Source organism: Microtus oregoni, unplaced genomic scaffold, assembly GCF_018167655.1.
Source record: "Microtus oregoni isolate MIOR12 unplaced genomic scaffold, Mior012 000033F_ref0000390, whole genome shotgun sequence".
Taxonomy (NCBI): Eukaryota; Metazoa; Chordata; class Mammalia; order Rodentia; family Cricetidae; genus Microtus; species Microtus oregoni.
This window is the reverse complement of record NW_024543092.1, coordinates 7,834,611-7,858,272: the sequence shown is the minus strand read 5'-3', so window position 1 is coordinate 7,858,272 and position 23,662 is coordinate 7,834,611. Positions and strand designations below refer to the sequence as shown.

At 45.7% G+C, this 23,662-nt stretch overlaps 1 protein-coding gene across 4 annotated transcripts in view; it reads right to left on the bottom strand.

Annotated features, from left to right (window-relative positions):
* Nucleotides 1-23,662, bottom strand: part of Sash1 (SAM and SH3 domain containing 1) — a 229,949-nt gene that overhangs the window by 152,645 nt on the left and 53,642 nt on the right. For 3 of the 4 annotated variants that reach the window (XM_041680051.1, XM_041680054.1, XM_041680052.1), the window contains exon 1: nucleotides 18,901-19,541. The exons of the other annotated variant lie outside the window; for it this stretch is intronic. In XM_041680051.1, coding sequence (XP_041535985.1) covers nucleotides 18,901-19,053 — 153 coding nt within the window. In that variant the 5' untranslated portion in view covers nucleotides 19,054-19,541. Of the gene's footprint in view, nucleotides 1-18,900; nucleotides 19,542-23,662 lie in introns of those variants that run through there. 4 annotated transcript variants of the gene reach the window in all.

The window sequence follows — 23,662 nt, the reverse complement described above, 5'->3', positions numbered from 1 at the left end:
CAAGAGGCAGAGGCAAAAGACTGAGATAGTTCCAGCTGTCTTACAAGGAAGACAGCATCATAGCAGGCCAGTCTGCGTGGCAGTTTTAAAATCTCACCGTAAACCTGTTTAATGGCACTAGGTGTATACTCATTGCCCATTGCCACCTTTGATGCCACCTAGATGACCATACAAACAGCTCACCATGTTCCTTAGTTTTTGTTTCTTTCACCTCTCCCAACCCTGCTACTAAGAGTTCCACCTCCCTTACGAATTCCACATCTGCCCACTTCTCCCCAGTTCCAGAACTCCAGCCAGGCTCCGGCCACTGACATGTCTCACTTGCAGTAGACTAGACTTCATTTCTTACATGTTGCCAGTGGCCTTTCAAGAATGTCAATTTGCTCTGAACCCTCCCTGTGGCATCCAGCCATGGGCTAGCTCTGGCCCCAGCCTCATTCTCTGACCCAGTCTCAAAATTTTCATACTCACTAAACGATAATCACCAAATTCAATCCACCCTGGGGATGTTGAGGTTGACATTCTTTCTGTCTGGAAAAAGCTCTCCCATGGTATTCATCATCTGGTCCATTTTCAGTCCTGTCTTTGGCCTCTCTATTAAAATCCAGCCATTAAGTAGTCTAGAAATCTAACTTAGCATTTAAGACACTGACTGCTGTAGGCCACCGAGACAGCTCTGCTTATAAGGGCGACTGTCACCAAAGCCTGAAGACATGAGTTTTCAATACTCAAGATCCATACAGTAGAAGGAAAGAACCGACTCCCGCAGGTTCTCCTTTGACCTCCACATGTACACAATGGCAAGTGTGAAAATGTGCATGCATGTGCAGCACATGCGCGCACACATGTGAGTGCACACACACACATGCACACACACCACACACACACACACATGCGCGCACACATGTGAGTGCACACACACACATGCACACACACATGCACACACACACATGCACACACACATGCACACACACATACACACACACATGCACACACACACACACACACATGCACACACACAGTACACAAATGTGATTTTTAAAAACCAGAGCAAGTAACCACATAAAAAAATGGTGGTGGTGGCACGTGCCTTTAATCGCAGCATTCGGGAGGCAGAGGCAGGAGGATCTCTGTGAGTTTGAGGACAGCCTGGTCTATAGAATGAGATCCAGGAGTGCCAGGGCTATGCAAAGAAACTGTGTCTCAAATAGACAGACAGACAGACAGACAGATAAAAGACAGTCTTAAAACACTGTACATTATATGTTTCTATCCTATCTTTCTTAACAGTGACCTGGAAGCAGCAACTCCAAGCACTAGACGAGGCCCACTGTTTAGTTAAGCTCTGGCCAATAGAGGACTGTTCTTCAGCTTCTGTCTGCCATGGTCTGGTTTAGGAGAAGTCTGCTATCATCACCATTCCCCGGAATTCTGCATACTATGGGAGAGTTCTCTCTGAAGAAAATCAATCTCAATAAAAGTGAAGGAACAAACAGATACCAGACATGGGGATGAGTGGTGGTGGCGGGGACAAAACAAGGAGATATAAGATATTCGAAATGTCCAAAACAATTCAGATTATGAGCTACATACCCACTTGTATGAAGGCTGCTTGTTTGTTTCTGGCTGCCCAGAATCAAAATAATCACATAAAACTGTATTAATTACAACACTGCTTGGCCAATAACTTATGCATATTTCTAGCTCATTCTTATCTCTTAAATTAACCCATTTCTATCATTTTATATTTTACCACAAGGCTCATGGCCTACCAGCAAGGTTCCAGCTTGCGGCTTGCATCTTTCCCCTCTGGCAGCTACATGCTGTCTCCCTGATTCCACCTCCTTTCTCCCAGTATTCAGTTTAGTTTTTCCCACATAGCTCTATTCTGCCCTGCTATCGGCTCAAAGCAGTTTCTTTATTCACTAACCAATAAAAGCAACGCATATAGGCCGGGCGGTGGTGGCGCACGCCTTTAATCCCAGCACTCGGGAGGCAGAGGCAGGCGGATCTCTGTGAGTTCGAGACTAGCCTGGTCTACAAGAGCTAGTTCCAGGACAGGCTCCAAAAACCACAGAGAAACCCTGTCTCAAAAAACCAAAAAAAAAAAAAAAAAAAAAAAAAAAAAAAAAAAAAAAAAAGCAACGCATATACAGAAGGACCTCCCAAACTACCCACTGGTTCCACTACCCAAAAGGCTCAAATATAAAATAAAGAGAGGGAAGTTACTTGAAGAGGGGAACAGAGCTCAGGGCCACCACTAACTACCCGCTGAGTTCATCCTCAGGGTCTAGACACCCTAATCAGACAGATAAACCCACCATTCACCTCTCCAAGTCCAGAAAGAACCCAATAAGTGAGGCTCTTCTTGCTATGTCCTGAATTCCTACACACCCAGCTCTTCCTTGTGCTGGGTCTCATTTCCCCATCAGACTCTTCCTTAAACATCCTGTCCTCAAAAGTGACCTCTATCCTTCCAGGCGCACCTCTCCTTCAGTTAAAACACCTCTTACCTGACTGAGCTACTACTGCAGGGAGAAGCAAGACACAGAGGTACTGAAGGATGCTGGGAAGAGATGCAGGCAAGAGGTGGGAGCGAGTGAGGAGGGCAATACCTCGACCTCCCTTCCAGCTCTGTGCAGCTCCATCCCTCATACCCAACAGGCCTGGGGGCAGGGGAATGACAAGACAGAAAAGCCTTTGATCCAGCAAAACCCAACAGGAGCCCAAGCCTCCAGAAAACTGAATATCAAACACATGATACAAACAGGAGGTATCATAAAAATTACACAGAAATAAAACAAAGATTATGTGGATGTGAGAAAAAGTTGACCTCACAGTGCCAGGAAATGTACTTCACAAACAAAAGAAAAGACAAATAGTCCTCTATCCACGCATACCTGCAAGCCACACACTTGCAGGAGGAAGCTGAGGCAGGAGGACTGCTGTGTGTTCAAGGATAGCACCAGGACAACCAGGGACACAACACAGCAAAGACCCAAAGAGTCTGGACTTCCCCCGGCAGTAACACTCCACAGCACTTGGTGAAGAGCGGTCTGTCATCAATTGCTCTTCCTTTGGCACTGCCAATACCCTTGACTGCGCTCTCTTAATCCTTTACCACGACGGGAGCTTCCAGAAGTAGGGGGAACGGTGTTGGTCCTATACCTGTGGCCTGCCTGGAGCAGAACTTACTTTCACCTTGGCCCTGCCTTACAGAAAAGCTTTCCTCTCGTCCTCATCATTTCCCAACCCTCAACCGAAGCAAATCTAGCCCTATGGTTTTGAGCATTGGCCATAGACTATGGACGGGCTCAAGACAGGAAACATCTGTATTTCAGTATAGTGTCTACACTCCACTGATGGAGTGTCTACACTCCCTCCACTCCCTCACGGTCATCGTTAAGTGGGATTCCAAACAACACTTTCTTTTAGGAGTGGACGCCCTCCTGTACATGCCAACGACTTTCTGTAGCCAGATGACGGGCAATGACACAGGGTGGCAGGTGTGGTCATCTTTTCAAGCTTCTGGGGACCTTTTCTTCTAGAAGCGTGACTCACAGATCTCAGCCTCAACTTTAAAATTTTGCTTTTCCTCTGTAAAACCAAAGTTGGTTAATGGGAAGTGTGCGAGGCTGTGTAATAGTCTCAAAGGGGAAGTGATGAAGGTTTTGGCTTGAGTCACTGGGCTGGAAGTGGATGGTCATGAGCAGTAATATTCTTTAGGGAGCAGAAAACTCCTAAAAGGACTGGCTACAGATGAGCCAGGAAAGTTGATTTTCCTAACTGTTCATTTTTATATTACTGTATGAAGACATCCCTCTAAGTGCATTTACCCTGGGTGAATAGTGGGGATTAAAATGAGTTTTAAAATGACTAGATGACCTATTCGATTTTAATTAAAATGTCCAGCATAGACTGTACAGGGAATAAAAGATATTATAAATTGTTTCCATTTTCTCCACATCTTCCCTTCTGCTTATCCCTAACCATTAGCAATCTGGTCAGGAGTGATGTCTGAATTCCCAAACATGGCATCACAGGCAAGATGTCTGCTCAGCGTGCACAGCCATGACATCTGACAACAAAGTAGTGCCAGGGGGACCGTTGGCACAGAGAACTTAACCTTCCCACCCCTTTTGCCCCTTCCAGTTCTCACAGAACACCGGGTGACTTAGCTCAGGATAGAAGTCATACATCACCAGTCATGGTTGCTATGACAGGGGAGTCCGCCAGCAACTACCATTATTGAGTTCTCCTTTTGGGAATCATGATGTCCCCATTCCAAAATCCTTTCCTGGGGACTCCACCCCACACTAGTTTATCCACACAACCAGGAAGAAGTCAGTTCCGGAACCCAGCACCAATGACACTTTATTTTTTTAGTCTTTGGTAAGGTTTTTCCCCCACACCCTCTTCTAGCTCTGCCTTAGGTCATGCCAGAGATGGGGACAAAAGGCAAAGGTTGTCTCTTTGGAAAACTAAGCTCAAGGCATTTCAAAGGCATTCTTCAGGCTCCCCAGCATGACTAGTCCCTCTTCACTTTATTAGAAATACATGCAAATCACACGCGGTAGGGGAAGAAGGGGAGGCCAAAAGTATCCCTGAACCAAGTTTGGCAGGAGACAGGTACACGCTAATGTCTTCCCAGGGACCAGGCCATTTGTTCAATTCAATGCAGACTCTAGTATGGAATGCTGGCTACCGAGCTTCCTGCTCTTTGGATCTCCTTACTAAATACTCCAGAGGCCTTCTCTATCTCCCTCACCAGCGCCCCACTCATGACACATAAATAGAACTTGCTGACTCGGTTTCCAAGTGTCCCAGACAGGTTTCTATTGTGTTTGCCCTGCTTATCTCTCTTCTAAACTTTCTCCATCCCACTGGTCAAGGCATTGGGCCCAACAAAGCGAGACTGCCTCCTCCTCCCAGTGGCTTCATGGCACACCAGCGTAACGTCACAGCATTCACCTACAGCTGGTTGTGCATGCCCACCGCCATGAGGCTTCAAACAGCAGGGATAGATTGTCTCACACCGGTGAAGCCAGAAGTCAGGTTTCACTCTGAAACCTGTTTAAACCGGAGACTTCCTGGCCCCTTCCCAGCTAGCGGTGTGCCAGCAAATCTTGGGCACTGTCTATCTACAGACACCTCTGCAGTCTGAATCTCCCCCATGGTGCTTGGGTCACGTTATATGACACCTTCCCTCTGCCCGTCTGTGACTATATCCAAATCCCCCTTCTGTAAGAGACACTGGTCATAATTAGAAATCACCCCATCTTAAAACCTGGTTGAAGTCACAAAGAACCCACTTCAAATGAAGTCCCATTCTAAGGCTCCAGGAGCTAAGACTTCAACAGAATATCCGTACCACCGCCTCCCAGGGTCTCTGGGATAATTCAGCACACAGACAGACGGATGCAGCATTTGATCCTGAATATGTGTTCAGTGACAGTGTCTAATGCTGTCCTCATTCCTAGATCACCCATTTCCTTTCTCCCTATGGTATCTTCATTTAAAACATTTTAAAAGCAAATCTTAACCCAGAGGGGTGACGTAATGCTGGAATCCATGAGTCTGGGGAAGCCCAGACAGAAAAATCACAAATCTGAGGCCTCCCTAGGGTCTTTAGGCAAGATATGGCCTAAATAAATAAATAAGTAAACAAAGAGATGCGAGTCTTTGTTGCAGCCAGTTTCCCAAGAATATCCTAAAGCAGACACAAAAATATCACCACCCACCAAACTCCTTGGGAAAAAATAATAACAATGGAAATCTGGGTGGCAAACTGGAGGATGTCCTTTGTCCTACGAAGAGCTCAGTGGCTTCCAGGATGCCTGGAATGCAGAGCCGTGTAGGAATCAGTAACGGACATGCTGACAATTGAATTGCTAAGCTCTTTTAATTTGTAGAAAAGAACTTCAATTCTACTATGCAGCCTCTCTCTAGCTCCATATGCATATAAAAATTTTAGGTACACAACACAGACATGCACTAAGTAAAAAGCCCAAGAAAAATAGAAGGGTAAACATAGCATTATAAAACCAAAAATGTATTTGTCAACTGTCAATCCATCTAAAGGAGACAGATTTAGGGCTTCCGGTGGAGCTCAGTTGATAGAGTGCTTACCTAGCATGTGGGAAACCCTGCCCCAAAAATCTTTTTAAGAATGGTTCAGTTTAAAAGAAAGGAAAACATGATCTCCACCCTTGGTTTTAACAAGTATGTAAGAAGCCACGTGCAACGGCACATGCCTAAGTCCCAGCAATGCGGGAGGGAGGCTATGGCAGGAGGAACTCAGGAGGCCAGGAGTCTAAGCCAATCTGCACAACGAAGCAGGATTTAGTCTACGACTAAGAATTTTCAGTGTGTGGCTGGATCTAGCTGTACATCAGTGACAACCCAGAAGTTGCCTGGTCCCAGCATGCCTTTCTCGACACTTCTTAAAGCTTGCTTTGATACCAACTCCCGCAGGACCACAGAAGGCTGTATGTCACTACCTCCTACTCCTCCCAATGGTACTGCTAAGTCATTTCTCTACCAAAACAACCCTTGGAGCCTTACCAATGATCTCTGCCAACCCCGTTGCACAATTCTCTGCATATTTATCGTGACTTGACTAGCAAATGCAGGAGTCAGACCCATGAGCCTGCCCACTTGGTCTTTGGCTGCTCCTTGGGAACCATGGGTTACCTGGTGCCCTTGAGCAATTCCTGCCCAGAATTCTCTTCCCTCTATGTTAAGGATCTGGAGCAGCACACCCAAAACCTGCTTGCAAGCTTCTCTACAAGCAGACGAACAATAGACTTATGTGTCTTGCAGCCTCGATGTTTTGATAAAGCCAAACCTCAGATTTGAAAACGAACCTAAAGCTTGAGACACTATTTTGGCTGACAGTGGGAGACCGTCTTTCCCAATGCAGGGGAAGTAGGGCTTCCTGTTTTCCAAAACAGAACAGACTGGAAGTCACAAGACTCCGTGGTGGTATTCCAGAGCAAGCAGAGCAATACTGGCAGGAAGACAGCAATTCTCTGTGATGCTCTCTGTTTCCCTGCAAGGGGTAAATTTGCCGCATTGACCCACATAAAGCGCCCAGTGTCTCCAGAGAGAGGTAGCCTGGTAAAAGGCAGATTGTAGGCCACACCCACCCACACAGGTGCTGCTAAAAGACAGCAAACAAACAGTAGAAACAAGTTGGCTAAATAGCTCAGTGGATATAGCTGAATTCAAGCCTCAGAAGCCACATGGTGGAAAAAGAGAACTGTCTCCAGCAAGATGTCCTCTGACCTCCAAACTCACACTATGGCATGCATGCTGCCCTTCCTATTCCTCACCCCATGCTAAATCAAATTATTACTATTATTATTATTAATTATATATTATTAATTATAGTGAGCAGAGAGTTGGAGATGAACCCTGGGATCAATTTCCAGTACTCATAAATTGAACATGGCAATTCAAGCCTGTAATCCTAAGACCCCGGAAGTAGACAGACACAAGAGGAACCTTGGCTACATAGTCAGTTCTAGGTCAGCCTAAGCGACATGAGCCCCAGTCTCAGAAATATAATAAATAAGAAAGGAAAACACACACGTGCAAGCATACACACACACAACATATACACTGCACACCTGCAAAACACACACACACACCACACACACATCTCACATACACACCACACACACCAGCAGCGCCCACATTCATCTGTATCTGATCTACTTCAGAGGACACTCTGCAAACATACAAGATGAAACGGGTGAATCTAGAACCCTGAACTGGAGATTTGAGAAAGTCGGACCCACCCAACAACTAATGAATTGTGGGTGCTAAAACATGAGCAGTTAAAACACAGCTGGGTTTCAAAAAAAGAAAACTAGGAGCTGGAGAGATGGCTCAGTGGGTAAAGGCACTTGCCACCAACCCGAACTATTCAAGTTCAACCCCCAGAACTCACATGGTAGAAGGAATAAAATCTCCACTTGCATGTCTTAGCATGAACACTCACATACTCATATGCCCTATATAAGTAAATATAACTTTAAAATATAAAACAATCAAAGTTCAAGCTGTTTACACGGCTAAAGGACAGTGGGTGCCATCACGGGTAATTGTTAGTAGGTAGCTAGGACAGCATTGGATTGGCCAATAAAACAGGAAGGACATGATAGCCCAGCACTGGCGAGGCTGAACCAAAAGGATTGTCATTGAGTTCAAGACTACTCTAGTAAACTCCAGGTCAGTCTAGGCCAAAATCAAGACCTGGTCCCCAAAAACCAAAACAAATAAAAAGTATGCAACCATAAACAAAGCGGCCCTCCGTGTATAGAAGACACTCTAGTACACACGAGGACAGAATTATATACACATATGCCTAGTCTCGCCTCTAACACATTATTAGAGCAAGGGGTAGGCCCTGCTACACATCTCTCCATGTTTAAGGAGTGGCTTACTTCCATTTATCTCCCCTCTTGGTTTCTATGGAAATGCTTCCACTAGAGAAGGCATCGCCTTCTAAAGAGACAGACTGAAAAGTCTTGATGCAGAACATCAATAGGGTATTAAAGTGTCTGACACAGCGCTGCTGAGACAGGACATTGTTCTTGGCTAACACTAAAGTTACATCACATAGATTTTACTATACTTTTCGTATATCATTTATGAATGAATCATTAAACACCTATTTAATGCTCATCATGAATCCTTGGTTTCATAATATCCTAGGCAAATGGCTACTACGCAGTAGTTTTACAGCGCTAAAATTATCCACTAAATTATAACCTGGGCACCACAAGAGACGTAGGTTCCGTCAACATGCTGCAGAAGGCAGTGGCCATACCCCTATACACATGGCCTAATACAAACGTTCTTAGAAAGTTTTTAATAAATCTGTAATTCATAATCAAATGTGCCTTCAAAATGAAATGCTTTGCTTCTTCTGAATAATTCATTCAGGGTCTCTACAGACTTTTCCCTTTATCTCAAACTTTTTCTGGACATTCTCTTACAGTCACATGTTTCCTTAGGTTTACAATAAAGTTAATTCCATATAAAAATGCACGTGGGTAGAATGCTAACCATAGCCACAGAGTCCTGGGTCATCCCGCACCCCCAGCCACACATTAACTGGTATGGTGGGACACTCCTTATTATCCTGGAACATGGAGATGGAGGCGGCAGGATGAGAAGTCTTTCTTGACCAACAGCAAGTTTGAAACCAGTTTGGGCTACATGATACCTTAATCCATCAATTAATAAATGCACAAGTACCCAGGAAAATATGTAGGTGAACCATTTTATGCATTAGGGGTTAATGATTTTCCCTGATACAACAGACACTCAGAGAATAAAGTCATTAGTTGAGTGGACGCTTTAACACCCTGCTTGTCTCTTTAAGTTGCCTATTAAAATGCTCTCACCACCATCTTAAAGGAACAGCATAAACCTAAGCATGCAGATGGACACCACGGTCTCACCCCAGCGTTTCTCAGAAACCATCTGGCCCTGTCTTCTTTACTAAACCTAAAACAAAACTAAGACACACTAACATCATACATCTTCTTAACCTGCATCCTCTCTCTGTGATCTCCCTCACATGCGGGATGTGACGGAGTCCGTCTCACAGACTGGGGGCTGCCAGGGACTGCATCTGGAAGGACTTACTGTCCCTGCAGAAGACCTAGGTTCAGTTCCCAGCACCCACACCCAGGGGTTTACAATCACCCATAACTCCAGTTCAGGAGATGCAACACCCTCTGGCCTCCGCCACAGGCACCTGCACATACATGTGCACATGAACTTACGGATACACAGGCACATAAGTAAAATTAAAAATTAAATAAATCTTTTTTTTTTTTAAGGTGGTTAGTAGAGGCCAGGGAAGACTAAGGATGGGGTGGGTTGGGAGAGGCTGACTGAGGGGCACCAAGTGACTGATGGGAGAAACCAGTTCTGCACAGATGGGGGCAGGAGGTTGACTAGAGACAGCAGCGATGTGCTGTGTGTTGCCAAAAGCTGGAAGAAAGAACTCCGGACATTTTCACCATAAAAAGTAACAATGTTAGAGGAAACAATGCTGTTAGAGGAGAGGAATAGGTTTGATCTGATGTGAACACATGACGTTGGGTTTTGTTTGTGTGCTTGTTTTTCCATGATTAGAAAATAAGTGTAGGGCTGGAGAGATGGCTCAGTGGTTAAGAGCACCAGCTGCTCTTCCAGAGGTCCCGAGTTCAATTCCCAGCAACCACATAGTGGCTCACAACCATCTGTAATGAGATCTGGCGCCCTCTTCTGGCGTATGGGCATCCAGGCAGGCAGAATGTTGTATACATAATAAATAAATAAAATCTTTAAAAAAAAAAAAAAGAAAGAAAAGAAGTGTAAAGCCGGGCGCGGTGGCACAGCACCTGGGCAGTGGTTGCCCAGCAGGCGTAAAGTTCTAGTAACCCGGCCTTGGTGGGGACACCTACAATTCCAGCACTTGGGAGCCACAAATAGAGACACCTGTGTCAAGGTTATCCTGCTCTACATATCCAAATTGAGGCCAGCCTTGGCTACATCAGACCCCATCTAAAAGTAAATTAATAAAATAAAAACCTCCTAAAGTTTTACGGACTTATATAAATAAAAATCATGTGACTTTCTCTTAAAAACCACTTAGATATTAAAGAGTATCACATTATTGTACTGTGAGAAGTAAAACAGACACAATGGGAAGTAAAAATAGCATTCTAGATAACTTTTAAACAGAAAGTATTTTCATTACAAATAGCATTTGACCTCAAGACAATCCTAGCTATTAAAAGCATTCATGTTTTCTCTTTTGAATAAAGAAAATATTTCAAACAAGTAACTTGGCAAGTAACTTGACAAGTTAACAACTTGAAATGATTCATGCATTTATTTTTGTTTTTCTCTCTCTTTTTTTTTTTTGTTTGTTTGTTTTTTGAGACTCTTGCTATGTCCATGCTGGCCTTTCATAATCCTCCTGCCTCAGCCTCCCAAGTGCTAAGGTTATAGGAAAGTGCCACAAAGACCAGATATTTATTTGTTTCCAAATTTTAAATTTCTTCTTGTAAATTCAAAGGGTATTTGAGTCAGGTGTAAAGGTCCACGCCTTTAATCCCAGCACTTGAGAGGTAGAGGCAGGTAGATCTCTGAGTTCGAGGCCAGCCTAGTCTACAAAGCAAAGGAAGTTCCAGGACAACCAGGATTGTTACACAGAGAAACCCTTTCCTGGAAAACCAAAGGAAAAAAAAAGAAAGACAGAAAAGAAGAAATAAAAAAAAAAAAAGAAAAGACATTTGAGGTAACAAATGCAAGCTTATTAGCTGTTTATTTCATAAGTAAGGTCTTTAAAAATCCACCAAAAATAGGTGTAATCCTATAACAGAGACAGACATTCTTGAGCTAAAACACTCCTTCTATCTACTAATAACTTAATATAGAACACTATATTTTCAAAGCACACATTAAATAAATCATATAAACAATTTTTGTTCTAAGTTTTAACAAAAGGACTTGTCAGGCTACAAGGCTTAGTTAGAACTACTAAAAGGTACTTAGGATGAATTTTAAAAGAGCTAGGATGTAGGACACATACTAAAAAATTAAATTTTAGTTTTAAAAGGCATGTAGCTAAAATTATATGAGACATTCATTTATTTTCTTATCTACTAACTGTTTATAGGAGAAAGAGTGAGACCAGCAGGGACACTGACTCATCACACCTCCTTCCTTCACCCCCTGCCTTAAAGGCCTGTGACAGCCCAATTTGGAAGCTGAAGCAGGAGGATGGCGACAAGTTCAAGGCTAGTCTGGGTGGGCAACAAAGGGAGTTCCAATCCAGTCAGATATAGAGTAGAATTCTCAAAAAGGAAGAAGAAGAGAAAGATGACCTAAGCACTAAAGTCAACTGTGCAGGGTGGAATCTGTAGACGTCCAACCCTGCAGGGTATCTCTGCAGACAGTCTGAAAGCACAGTCTAAACAAAAGTGATTCACATTTCTCCCAGACAGCTTCCAAAGGTCCAAGACGTAGACAATTCCTTCAGGGGGAAAACAAACAAACAAACAAAAAAGACAGATCACAAAAACTGGTGATATGGGCGGGCAGGCAACCGGGAAACCAATGGAGCAGTCTCCATTTACATACATGGGCTATCCCAGCATCCAGTGTTGATGTCTTCACCAGAGCTACCCTCTGCCTGGCCGAGCAGTCTCTTTGATGGAAACGTCTAGATCACATGACCTAATGTGCCTACAAAGACACAAGACAGGTTGTCTCCAGGTGGCATCCCTCCTCATAAAGAATTAATGGTGCCCAACAAAGCAAAAGAGACACCAGGCAGCTGGCTGGGAGCAAGGCCAGTGAGAACCGAACAGCTAGTCTCAGGTCTCATTACCAAGCCTATTAATGGAATGAGAAGGCTTCCAAAGCATGACAATGCCTTGTAGCTACTAAAACAGAGTTTAACTCGAAATTACCTAAAGCTTTGGTTAATTCTTAAAGCCTTGGGCTTCCCTCCACTGGTTTACACGGAATAGATAATTCAGAGTCCTAGCTTCCGGCCATTTAAATCCATCCTTAAGTCAGGAAGACACTTAGAGGTAGAGACTATTGTCTAGCACGCAGGAGGCCCTGAGTTCCGTCTGTAGCATTAGGAACAAACAAGCAAACACAAGATCATCTTGTTAAAGTTATAAAACCTACTTTACAGGAAGTAGGAATTTTATCAGGTTAGATATACAAATAGACAGTTATGGATACACCGAAGAAAGGAGTCCAAGTTCATCCAAAGCGGTGGTTCTCAACCTTCCTGGCATGCCGACCCTTTAATACAGGTCCTCATGTTGTGGTGACCAGCCCCCAACCATGAAATTATCCCGCTGCTAGTGCATAACTGTAATTTTGCTACTGTTATGAATTGTAAGGTCAATATCTGATATGCAGGATATCTGATCCGCGACTCCTGTGAAAAGGGTCGTTTGACCCCTGAAGGGATCCAGACCCACAGGTTGAGAATCTTTAATCTATATAAAGAAGTACTTATTAGAAAAGTTTATTTGTAGTTGGGCGTTGTGATTCATACTTGTAAACCCAAAACTTCAGAGACTGAGATAGAAGGGTCTATGGGTTTGGGTCCAGCCTGGATTACATAGAGTTTCAGGCCACATGACAAAAGTATAAATAAAAAACTGTTTAAAAAGATTTATTTTATCTTTATTTGTGTATATGTTTGTCTGTGTATGTATGTGCACTGTGTGCTGGTGCCCTTGGAGGCCAGAAGGCAGCTCAGGTACTACGGAACCAGATATTCGGGCAGTAGTGTTGATCTTTTTAAGCGTTGATGGGAAGCAACCCTTCATTTCTTTTGCTGTGCAGTGAAAGCATTGGCTTGACAGTATTAGAGAGATAAAAATGGAATGTATATACGTGTAGCCCCTACCCTCATCCATCCCCTCTAGCTGGACCACTAGTGCAGTCTCCAAACCCACAAGATTTTACTGCGGTTAAAGTTATAGAAACCATTTATATCAGTGTTCATTTCTTCCTCCAGAGACATTGCCAATTTATTACCACCAACTAGCATTTTTTTTCTTAAATGTATTTTCGTCTGTGCAGTGTGTGTGTGTGTGTGTGTCCGCCAGACATCAACAGCAGTTACCTTCCACTCTCTCTCTCTTCCTTACCTTTTGAGAGCTCTCCAGGGGCTCACAGTTGACTTGTCTGGCTAGCCAGTGTCCTCTGGGATCCACCTGCACCACCTCCTCAGAGCTCTCTCCAGGATCCACCTGTCTCCCTCTCGAGCACTACAGTTACAGCCACTAAAAAAGCACACCAGGCTTTTCACACATGGGTGTTAGGAAGCCACACTCAGGTCCTCATGCTCTTGAGGTAGAAACTTTATGAAGGGAGCCATCACCTTAGTAACCCCGCTTTAGCACCTCTCCCTGCCTTTTGTGGGGGCGCAGGGGCAGCAGTTAAACACGTCTTGCTCAGGCTAGGTGGGCAATACAGCACTGAGTTACACCCCCAGCTTCAAGAGGCACTTCCGTAAAACATAGGTGTATCCCCCGACAGTTTATAATCCTGCAATGGCTCGTCACTGAAGCCGGAAGGACGACGACGTGGTGGGCATCGAACACTGCGCCCACCTCACTGGTCTGTTCTCTTCCACTTTTGTCCCCCTCTTCTCAGCTAGGCAGGCCCTTCCTCTAGCAGACATACTACCTCTGGACTGCAAAATGAGGGCAGTAGTGACACAGTCACCTAGAAGCCGCTTTTGCTAAGTAAAATGCATGGACTCCCTCTCCGTGGCCCACAGGGTGACTCAAAGCAAGAGGAAAGCCCCAGCGAGGTCTTTGCCTTCATGCTGGGCCCTTTTCACCGAAGGCTCAGAGATAAGTTACCTCCTAAAGCCTTCCTCTTGAGTCCCCTAAGTTCCGGGAAGAGTGGAACCTCCCAGCACAGACTGCCACCCCCGCTGCCACAGATGAGGACAATTGTCCATGGCTGTACCCTTAGACACTAACAGACTAGCTTACCTGACCAGCTCGCATGACCACAGCAGAGGCAAGAATGAGTCAACAGTGTCCAGGAGCAGGGCACTGCTCCATTATGCTTGCTTGTTTTCTATTTAAACCTAAACCTCAAGTTGGGACCCCAAAGACAAACTTAGGGTCTGTCTGGGATGTTCTTCCCAGTGTGGCCACATTCAACACACTGTCGTTCCTCTATTTTCCCTACTGGTCTTTTTTGCTGGCATATGTGCATGGGTGTCCAAACCTACTGAGAGGTGAGGTGCAGAGGCTCAGCCCAGCAAGGGAACGCCAGCCTCACGCTTGCTGAGGGCTGCCTCCACCATCCTGCCACATCCGGCAATGGAGAGGGAAGGTTCATAGGATGGAGCAGAAGGAACAGCGAAGGCAGAGAATGGCAAATGAAAGCCAGTGGGCAAGATACCAAGGAAAGGAGGTAGCATGGGTACAGGGGCCTCTGACGCAGAAAAAATGCAACCCTCCCCCACAGCTCTGACTGCCTGTTTTCTTTTCTTTTCTTTTCTTTTGTTTTTTTTATAGTCCTGCACGTCAAGGATTACCTGGAGCAAATCGTCGCCCTCACCTTGACCTCCCCACCCCCCACTCCTTCTCTAGTCTCGTCTCAGTCACCCTAGCTGAGGATGACCTTGAGCTTCTGATTCTCCCTCCTCAACCTCCAGAGCAGCGCTGGGACCACAGGTGTGTGCCGTCACCCCAGAGTGAAGTAGCACTTCTCCCTGCCTGCTAGGCAAGCGCACTACCCACTGAACCACACCCCCAGCCCCAGACTCTCAAATTCCAATGTGTAAATTTAATTAGATCATTCCTTGATAGGCTGTCACTGGAGACACCTCCCCAGGGTACATGTAAATTAACTGTTCTCCAAGGAGTCGGCATGCTAAAGACCCCCTCAGGACCTCACTAGCATCTCTCCTCCCCCACACTCGGCCTGACAAAAGGATGCATTCTTCCGTTTGTTTTCCTTCTTCCTTCATTTAGCTTTTGGGGTTCTGCTTTATTTCAGAACTGGAGTAAACAGCCGGACAGCGGGATACAATAGCTCTGAGGACTCAAGCCTACAGTGCAGTTTTCTAGAATTCTGAGGCGCTTTCTCCACAGTGGGAGTCTACTGGGAGCGCTGGGAACTGAGGACAAACTGTGGAGGCCAGAGGGAACAGAGGAAGCTTTGGGTGGGGGTGGGGGTGTCTCACAGGGTCCCGGGAACAATAAGCGCTTACTATACTTCTTCCCAGTCAGCAGCCTTGGGGGCCTGGCTCAGCTTGAGAGGCCCTGGGCTACCGGAGGCCGAAGCTGAATTTGCCATAAAGATAATCAGTCCTGGGAAAGACAAAAAAAAAAAAAAAAACTTTTCCTATCTAACCATATCTAAATAAACATGGCAATTCTCACTCTGAAAAAAATAAATACTATCGCCAACCAGAAAACTAGGGTTAGAGACATGGTAAAGAGAAAACAACCTACTGGACTCTAATTCTGCACTTGTGGGCAGGCAGGAAGGTGTCAGGCTTTGAGAAATCTAGGCCTTTTTGGCCACAATGTAGGGCTATCTAAAAGAATGGCCAATTTCACAAGAACACCGAGCCTGATTGCTCAGGGCTCACAAACATTTCACAACTTGCCGTTACCTTGGAAGCACCCGGATTTTGGTTGGCCTGATGAAATGGCCCCAGTTGGTAGCTTTTGCTGGGACGGAATTCCTTAGCACCCTCATAAGCACTCCTGCTATAAAGGAGATCTATTTTAATGGGACTTCTGTATTTAAAAAGTACATGCCTCTTTTCTGACTTGACAAACGATGTGCTACACAGCCAGTTAATCACAGGCAATGCAGACTGAAGACTGATCCTCAGATACTGAGCCCGGTCAGCTCTTCACAGCAGAGGCTCCCATGAGTCAGCCTCTCTTCATTCACTACTCTGTGTTGACTTACTAGTGTTTATGTGCTCGGTCATTGCTTTATTTCCATGCTTTAGACTGTTTTAGTATTCTCTAAGTATTTTGTTAACAATTATCTGAAAAGTAACTATTTGCTGCTTAACTGCGCATGGACTGAATTAATTTGTAAGCAAAATGTGTTCTAGTGAACTCGAGTATTCATGCCTTGTTTACTGAATTATAACTAATTAATTCACTAATAACCCTGCACCACAGCCTTCCCTAGGGTAGAACTAATAAATTCCACCCTCACCCTCGGCCTTGCCCACGTTAGAGAAGTGGGGGGGGGGCGCTGTCAGAGATGAGATCCTGCTCTTCTACCTAAAAATGGCTATTGCCTGCCTACTAGGCTGACTGACAGGCAAGGGGTCAGCTCAGACATTGTCACTAGCAAGGTACACGCCATTGGTCAGACCCTTTAGATGACTGTAGAATCCCACAATTACAAACACAAAATGAAGGAAACTGTGCCTCGGGCTTCTGCAAGAAGGGAGCAACCCAAATATCACCTCTGTGTCTTCATATATTCCTGAAAGATGCAGTTGTTTATACACCCTTGGAGGACAGTTCTCTATTGGTAGTGAGATCCTGCCTTTTAACATGGGACCTCCCCAGTAGAAATGTATAAAACAAGGCAGTCAGGTATCCCTTCCTGCAGTTTACTAAGAAATGCCCAAGGTTTGTCCCAAAGAAAACCAAGACTGCACAAGGGATAGGAAAACCTTTGGGCCACAGTGACCTTCTCTCTCCTGGCTTCACGCTCAGCTCTAAGCCGGGTAGGAGCACCTATTTTCTTTTCTTCTGCATGCATTTGCTCTTTGAGTAACAGGTTTGATCATCTAGGGCCCCACCCCATCTTTAACTCAGCCAAAGAACAACTAACTCAACAGTGCCGGAATCTGCCAGCCGAAAGAAAACAAATATTCAGAAAGTACCACCTGCCAATCCTCCTCCCCTGACGGCACTCAGTACAGCTTGCATTTTTGCCAGCAACCCCCACCCCACGCACACCCAGCCCACACCCTCCTGAAAGATGCGCTGTGATGCTATCAAAACCTGTCTTCTCAGAGCCGGAAAATTCACAGAGCAGCTTCTGGCAAGACCCAGATAAGGTGTCTGCTGGTTGAACTTCAGACTCTCGGTCACCAATTTAAAATGCTCACTGGTTTTCCTGGAATTCCAACCGAGCATCTTATACATCTGAAAGACTTAGAAAATGTGACGGATTTTAAATCCAAAATATTATGGCGTATGTACACAGTGTGCTGCGTCCTTAACAATTCTATCATAGGTAAATGTGTCTTTCATTATATAGTCTAACGCTCAGGTAGAAATCTTTAACCCAGAAAAATGGGACACACTGAACTACAAGGTGTCCAGAAAGATGAGAGACAGGCTCGAGGTGCAGGAAAAAAAATAAATAAATAAACCGAGCTGAAGTCATTGAACATCTACTATTTATTCATCAGGCGGTAATTGAGCGCTTCATACACATCCGCCCAGTGCATCTCATAAAATCCAAGAAGCAAGACTTCTTACCCAGTGTTTCAGCTGATGAGATGGAGACTCACAAGGGGTGAATGACCTGGCCAAGGTAATCGCAGCCAGTTGGAGACCAGGGATTTGAACCAGGCATATACGTTTCCACCTAGGTGAAAACTACACGCTGTATTGTTGCCACAGAGACGCAGCTAAAAACGCCTACTCCTGTGAGAAAATGAGTACCTCAGAGTAAAAGTCCGAGTGTTTTCGGATGAGCTACACATCTGGCAATCGGAAATCCTCACATGTGTTAAGACGTCTGTGTGTAAAAACCCTGTCCATGCAAACCTGCTACTAAACTTCATCTCCGGGGTATAAAAACTGCTTTCCAGAATTAAATTAATTTCCATGGGCGCCTTCAGTCCCAGGGCAGTTCAAAACCTCTTATCAACACACTCAGCAATATACCGCCTATTGTTTTCAGTCCCAAACAAATAAAACAAATACCCTGTGATTCTACAAACTGGCAGAGCCGCGGGCTGAGCGAGTAAACACTGTGGTAGTTCTGCCTAAGGAAATGGTTGTTTTCCTCTCGTGGGCACACGACAAGCCCTGTGCGGATAAACATCACTGCCGTGAGGCCATGAAGAGTCCACCCGCCCAATATTTACAAGTAGTATTTACATCTACTCTTTCTGGCTTTTTCCACGCCAACTTTTCTAAGCAGGTGTCCCTGACTACAGCCGATTGTTCAAAAGCCGCCACTAATGTAACCGGTGGGTGGTTATTTATTTTAAAATATTTTTTTAATTACAGTTTGAAGTCTTATATCAAGAGAAGACAGCGGGGAGATGAAAGGGTCCCCCTCAACGGACAGGCGAGGGGCGAGCCCCGCTTTCCGAGCACTCTTCCCCAGGTAGCTCACCAGGATGCCCATCACGTCCGTCCAGAGGCGGGAGAACGCCTCGGAGGTGCCGGCCTCCGGCTCAGGTTCCTGCGTGGCTTCCACCACGGGCTCGGGCTCGGGCTCGGGCTCCGGCTCCGGCGCCGGGCCAGCAGCTCCCGCGTCCTCCTCCATGACCGCGTCCCCGTGCGTCCGGGTCCCCGCGCTACCCACGGCCCACAGCCGCGCGTCGGCCGCCGGGGCGCAAGGTCCCCGCCCGCAGCGTCACCCGGCCGCGCCCCCGCGTCGCATGCCCCAGGCTGCGCCGGGTACGAGCCCCACTGCCAGGACTCTGCACCTCGATTCGCAGCGACCGCGATTGACAACTCCAGAAACTTTTCCTAGCCGGGCGGGGCGCAGCAACAGGGTAGCTGGAGCAGAGTCGGCACCACTGGCTGCGGCGGGGAGCTCGTAGGGCGAGGGAGCTAGGAGCCCCCACCGCACAGGATCTGTGTCCTGCGATGGGGACCGGCTCCGGGAGGCACGCGACTCTCCTCTACTGGAGAGTCTGCGCTGGGCCGGACAGTGGACGGTGGAGCCTGTGAACACGGGCTAGCCAGTCCCGGACCCCTCTCTTCAGAATGAGCTCTTCCAACTCCACATGACTCCCTCCCCTCCAGGCTCAAGAAAGCGTTTAGCAACAAAAGGTGCTCTGAGTCAGGCGCTTTGCATGGAAATGAGCCCCAGCCCAGCCAACAAATCGCCTGTTGAAAGCGCTGCAGAGCCGCGGGCCCCGGACCCCGCACAAGTCCCCTATTGCGCCAGTCACTTCGCGCCTTCCGCCACAGAAACAGCAGAAAGTTAATCTTTAAACTGGTCGCTTAAACGAGGGGTTAGTATGGTGACAACCCACACCTCGCCCTGGGCAAGTCGAACAACCCATGCAATCACAGCCCTGTGTGTCGGCCCAGGCTTCTTGGAAAACAAAGTGTGACGAAGCTCGCCTGGGCACGAGCCATTGTTTGGGTCCTTGGAAGAGTGGGGACATTTTGGCTCCCAGGTGGCCACAGTGCTGTGCACTTACAGGATTTTCGGATAATTAGGGGAGACTATATTTGGGTTGTAAGGGTTTTTTTTGTTTGTTTGTTTCTTTGTTTTGGTTTTACACGAAAAGGGTTTTTTACATAAAAAAAAAAAACACAGGCAAGGGGTATGTTCAAAACTAAAGGTTAATTTTATGGCCATTCAGCCCATGCACACTCCAGGCCTATGTGTGTGTTGACAAGAAAAAGCCCTGAAGAGGTTATTACTTTTATCTTTTGCCCCCACCCCCATTTTCTTCTTCTCTACTCAGAAAATTTTTCCTAAGAGATGACACTTTGTGAAACTAAAGAAACCCAAGGAAATCTGTCCCTTAGTAAAGACTTGGGTTAAAGAATTGGGGTGGACAGGGGATGAAGCAGGGGACCCCAGGGACAGAACAATTCTACAGTTTCTCCTTTTCTTTCTCAGCTTACATAGATGGAAGCAGTTAAGCATGTCTTCTGCATCCACTTGGCCTTGAGAACACCAATCTGTGCAATGGGCGAATAGCTCTCATTGACGAATTCAAAACCCAAAAAGAAAAGAAGTGGCCAAGAGAGATGGCTGGGGAGTGGGGGAGTGGTGGGGTAAAGTGCTTGCTTTAAAAGTGAGGACCTGATTTCAAATCCCCAGAATCAAGTAAAAACCTAGACTAGCCATATGGGCCTATAATCCCAGGACTGGGATGGAGGGACAGCAGAATTCTTGTGACTTTGGTGGCCAGCAAGTCCAGACAGCTCATGAACTCCAGGTTCAGTAAAAGACCAAGTCTCAAATAAAATAAAATAAGGTGGTGAGTGGTAGAGAAAGTCACCTGACATCAACCCCTGACTTTCAAAGGTATGTGTATGAGTATACACACACACACACTTACACAACACATATACAGCACACATATACATATAACACGCACTTACACAATACACACATGCATACAACACACACATACACACACAACACACACATATACATACACACATATACATACACACACAAAGATTTTACGATCCTTCCCCCCAATTTTTTCTGTGTTTTAATTGAAGAAGAGCCCTAGACCCTGAATCACTGTGGCCAGGTCTGATGTTTCTCTGGGCTGATGCAGTTAAGCCAGGTGGTTCAGGCTTCTCTGGTGCTGTTTGGTGCTGAGAGCCAAGCAAGCTCTACTAAAAAATGTGAGTTTTAAAAGAATTGGTCTTGTCTATTAAAGACATCAAAACAAAGAAATGGCGAGCAGAGGAAAGTAGCCTTCACCCATGACTTGATGGGGATATTTTAGAATTTTGACTTCAGGAAACGTAGAGCCCTATGCAGCCCGTTTGCTACATAAAAACCTGGCAAGTGAGTTGTGCAAGTAGGACTGGGGGCTAGGACAAAGATGGGGCCATCTCAGATACCAGACAGGGGTCTTTCTCCTCTTGACTCAGATGACCTGGTGACAAACATGGACCTTTCAATGCTGCAGTTTCCCTATCCAATAGAAGGCAAGGCCAAGCCAAGCTAATTGCCACCCACAGAGGCTTGTGTGTTTCCGGGTCACCTAAAGATAGTAAGGTTGCACTGTAACACAGGAGATTCATCAATGACTGAACCCTAGCTGGCACGTGGCTCTTATGGCTATCTACCCTTTAATCTCCTCCACAGTAAGTTTGCTGGCACTCCCCTAAACCTGACTGAGGAAATGAGATGAACAGCATTTTGGGGGAGGGCTAATACCTATATGGATAGTGGCAAATTGTGTTTTTGCCATATTGCCTATTGGCCTCTCTACTTCTGGAACATAGATAATTTTGAGCATTTAAAAACAGAAGCAGAAGTGTGTGTGTGTGTGTGTGTGTGTGTGTGTGTGTGTGTGTGTGTGTAAATCTGTCTCCCTCTGTATTTGTAATGGCTTAAGCCTATATATCCCGCACAGACAGAAAGATTGGGAGTTCAAGACTGGCTTTGGCTATGTGAACCACTGTCTTGCTAAATAAACAAACAAACAAACAAACAAGTTGAATCTCTTTCCTAATCAGCTTCCATAAATTAACTGAAAATCTAGCTGATTACTACCCTAAAATTGAATCTTTTCTCCTACAAATTCCTGCTCAGGCTTTTTGACAACTCCCTTCCCTTATCAAAGAACCATCATCGTCCTCCCCTTCCTCTTCCACCCATAGTGGTGTATGTTTGATTCCCACATACCTTGCCAACGTAAGGCAAGTACAGACTCTTGAGGGGACATACTAAGATCCCACCTCCTCCACGTTTTCCTTCCCACTCAGGCTCTCTTCCAGCTCACTGGAACCTGGAAATCAATTCCGTGCATCTTGACAAAGGTTTTATTTATTTGTTGATATTATGCATCTGGGGTGGTTTGAAAAGAATGGCCCTATAGGCTCATATATTTGAATACTTAGTTACCATGTTGCGGGACTATTTGAGTGGATTAGAAGGATTAGGAGTTGAGGCCTTATTATAGTACGTGTGGTCTTGTTGGAGAAGTTGTGCCACTGGGGGTGGGTTTCAAGATTTCAAAAGCCCAAGCCAGGCCCAGTCTCTCTCTCTCTCTCTCTCTCTCTCTCTTTCTCTCTCTACCTACCTACCTACCTATAGACCAGGATGTTAGCTCTCAGCTACTGCCCCATGCTATGCCATGACTCACACCATCATGAAAATGGACTAGACCTCTGAAACAGTAAGCAAGCCCCAATTAAATGCTTTCTTTTATGAGATTCCATGGCCAAGGTGTCTCTTCACAACAATAGAATAGTGACTAAGACAGTATCCTGGGCTGACTTTGAGAGAGCTCACTATGTAACAAAGGATGGCCCTAATTGTAATGATCTGTACTGTCCCTTTAAGAGACAAGCCTCTCCACTCGCCCAACAAAGGAAAGCAGGTCTTTCTTCAGCTTCCAACCTGAGCTCCTTTCTTTCAGTCTCTCCCAAAGAAGTAGCTTCTCTTCCTCTCTCCTCTACCCCTCCTCCGTCTCTCCCTGTTTCTCTCTCTCTCTCTCTCTCTCTCTCTCTCTCTCTCTCTGCTCTTCTCCCTTCTCTCCTTTCCTCCTTTCCCCTTCATAACCCACTTTCTCTGCATGGCGTGCCTATTTGTTTCTGCCTCTCACCCACTATGTGGCTCCCTTCCTGGGACCCACTGCCCCGCGTGGCTGGTTGCCTGCTGCTGCCACTCGGGGACCTGTTTTGGTTTTACCATTACACCAACCTCTTATCTCCGCCTCCCAAGTGATAGGATGACAGGCCTGAGCCACTACACCTGGTGTGATAAATATTTACTGCACCAAGCGACCTGAAAACTGTGAGAATGTAGTCATCTCAGTAAGGTTAGTGGAAGCTGTTGTCATACTGTGTCGTCTATACCATGGACTACACATACATATTTATACTATCTTGTTCTGTACTTGCTCTTTCTGTGGGTCAGGGTGACAAATTTTCAGGCCACAGTCTGAGTAACTCACTCTAATAACACAAGAAAAGTAACTAGACTAGTGTGTGGCAGTGAAAGTACGGTTTTACCAAATATTATTTGGTGTCGTCACCACCCACACCCCACCCCACACCCCCACACCCACCCTCAGAGCTGAGGATGGAACCAAGGACTTTGTACTTGCTAGCAAGTACTCTCCCACTGAGCTAAATCCCCAACCCGGAAAGCACAAATATTAGGAATGAGAGAAAGTTAAGTTTAAAAACATTCGGCAAATTATTTACCTCCTGTGTAA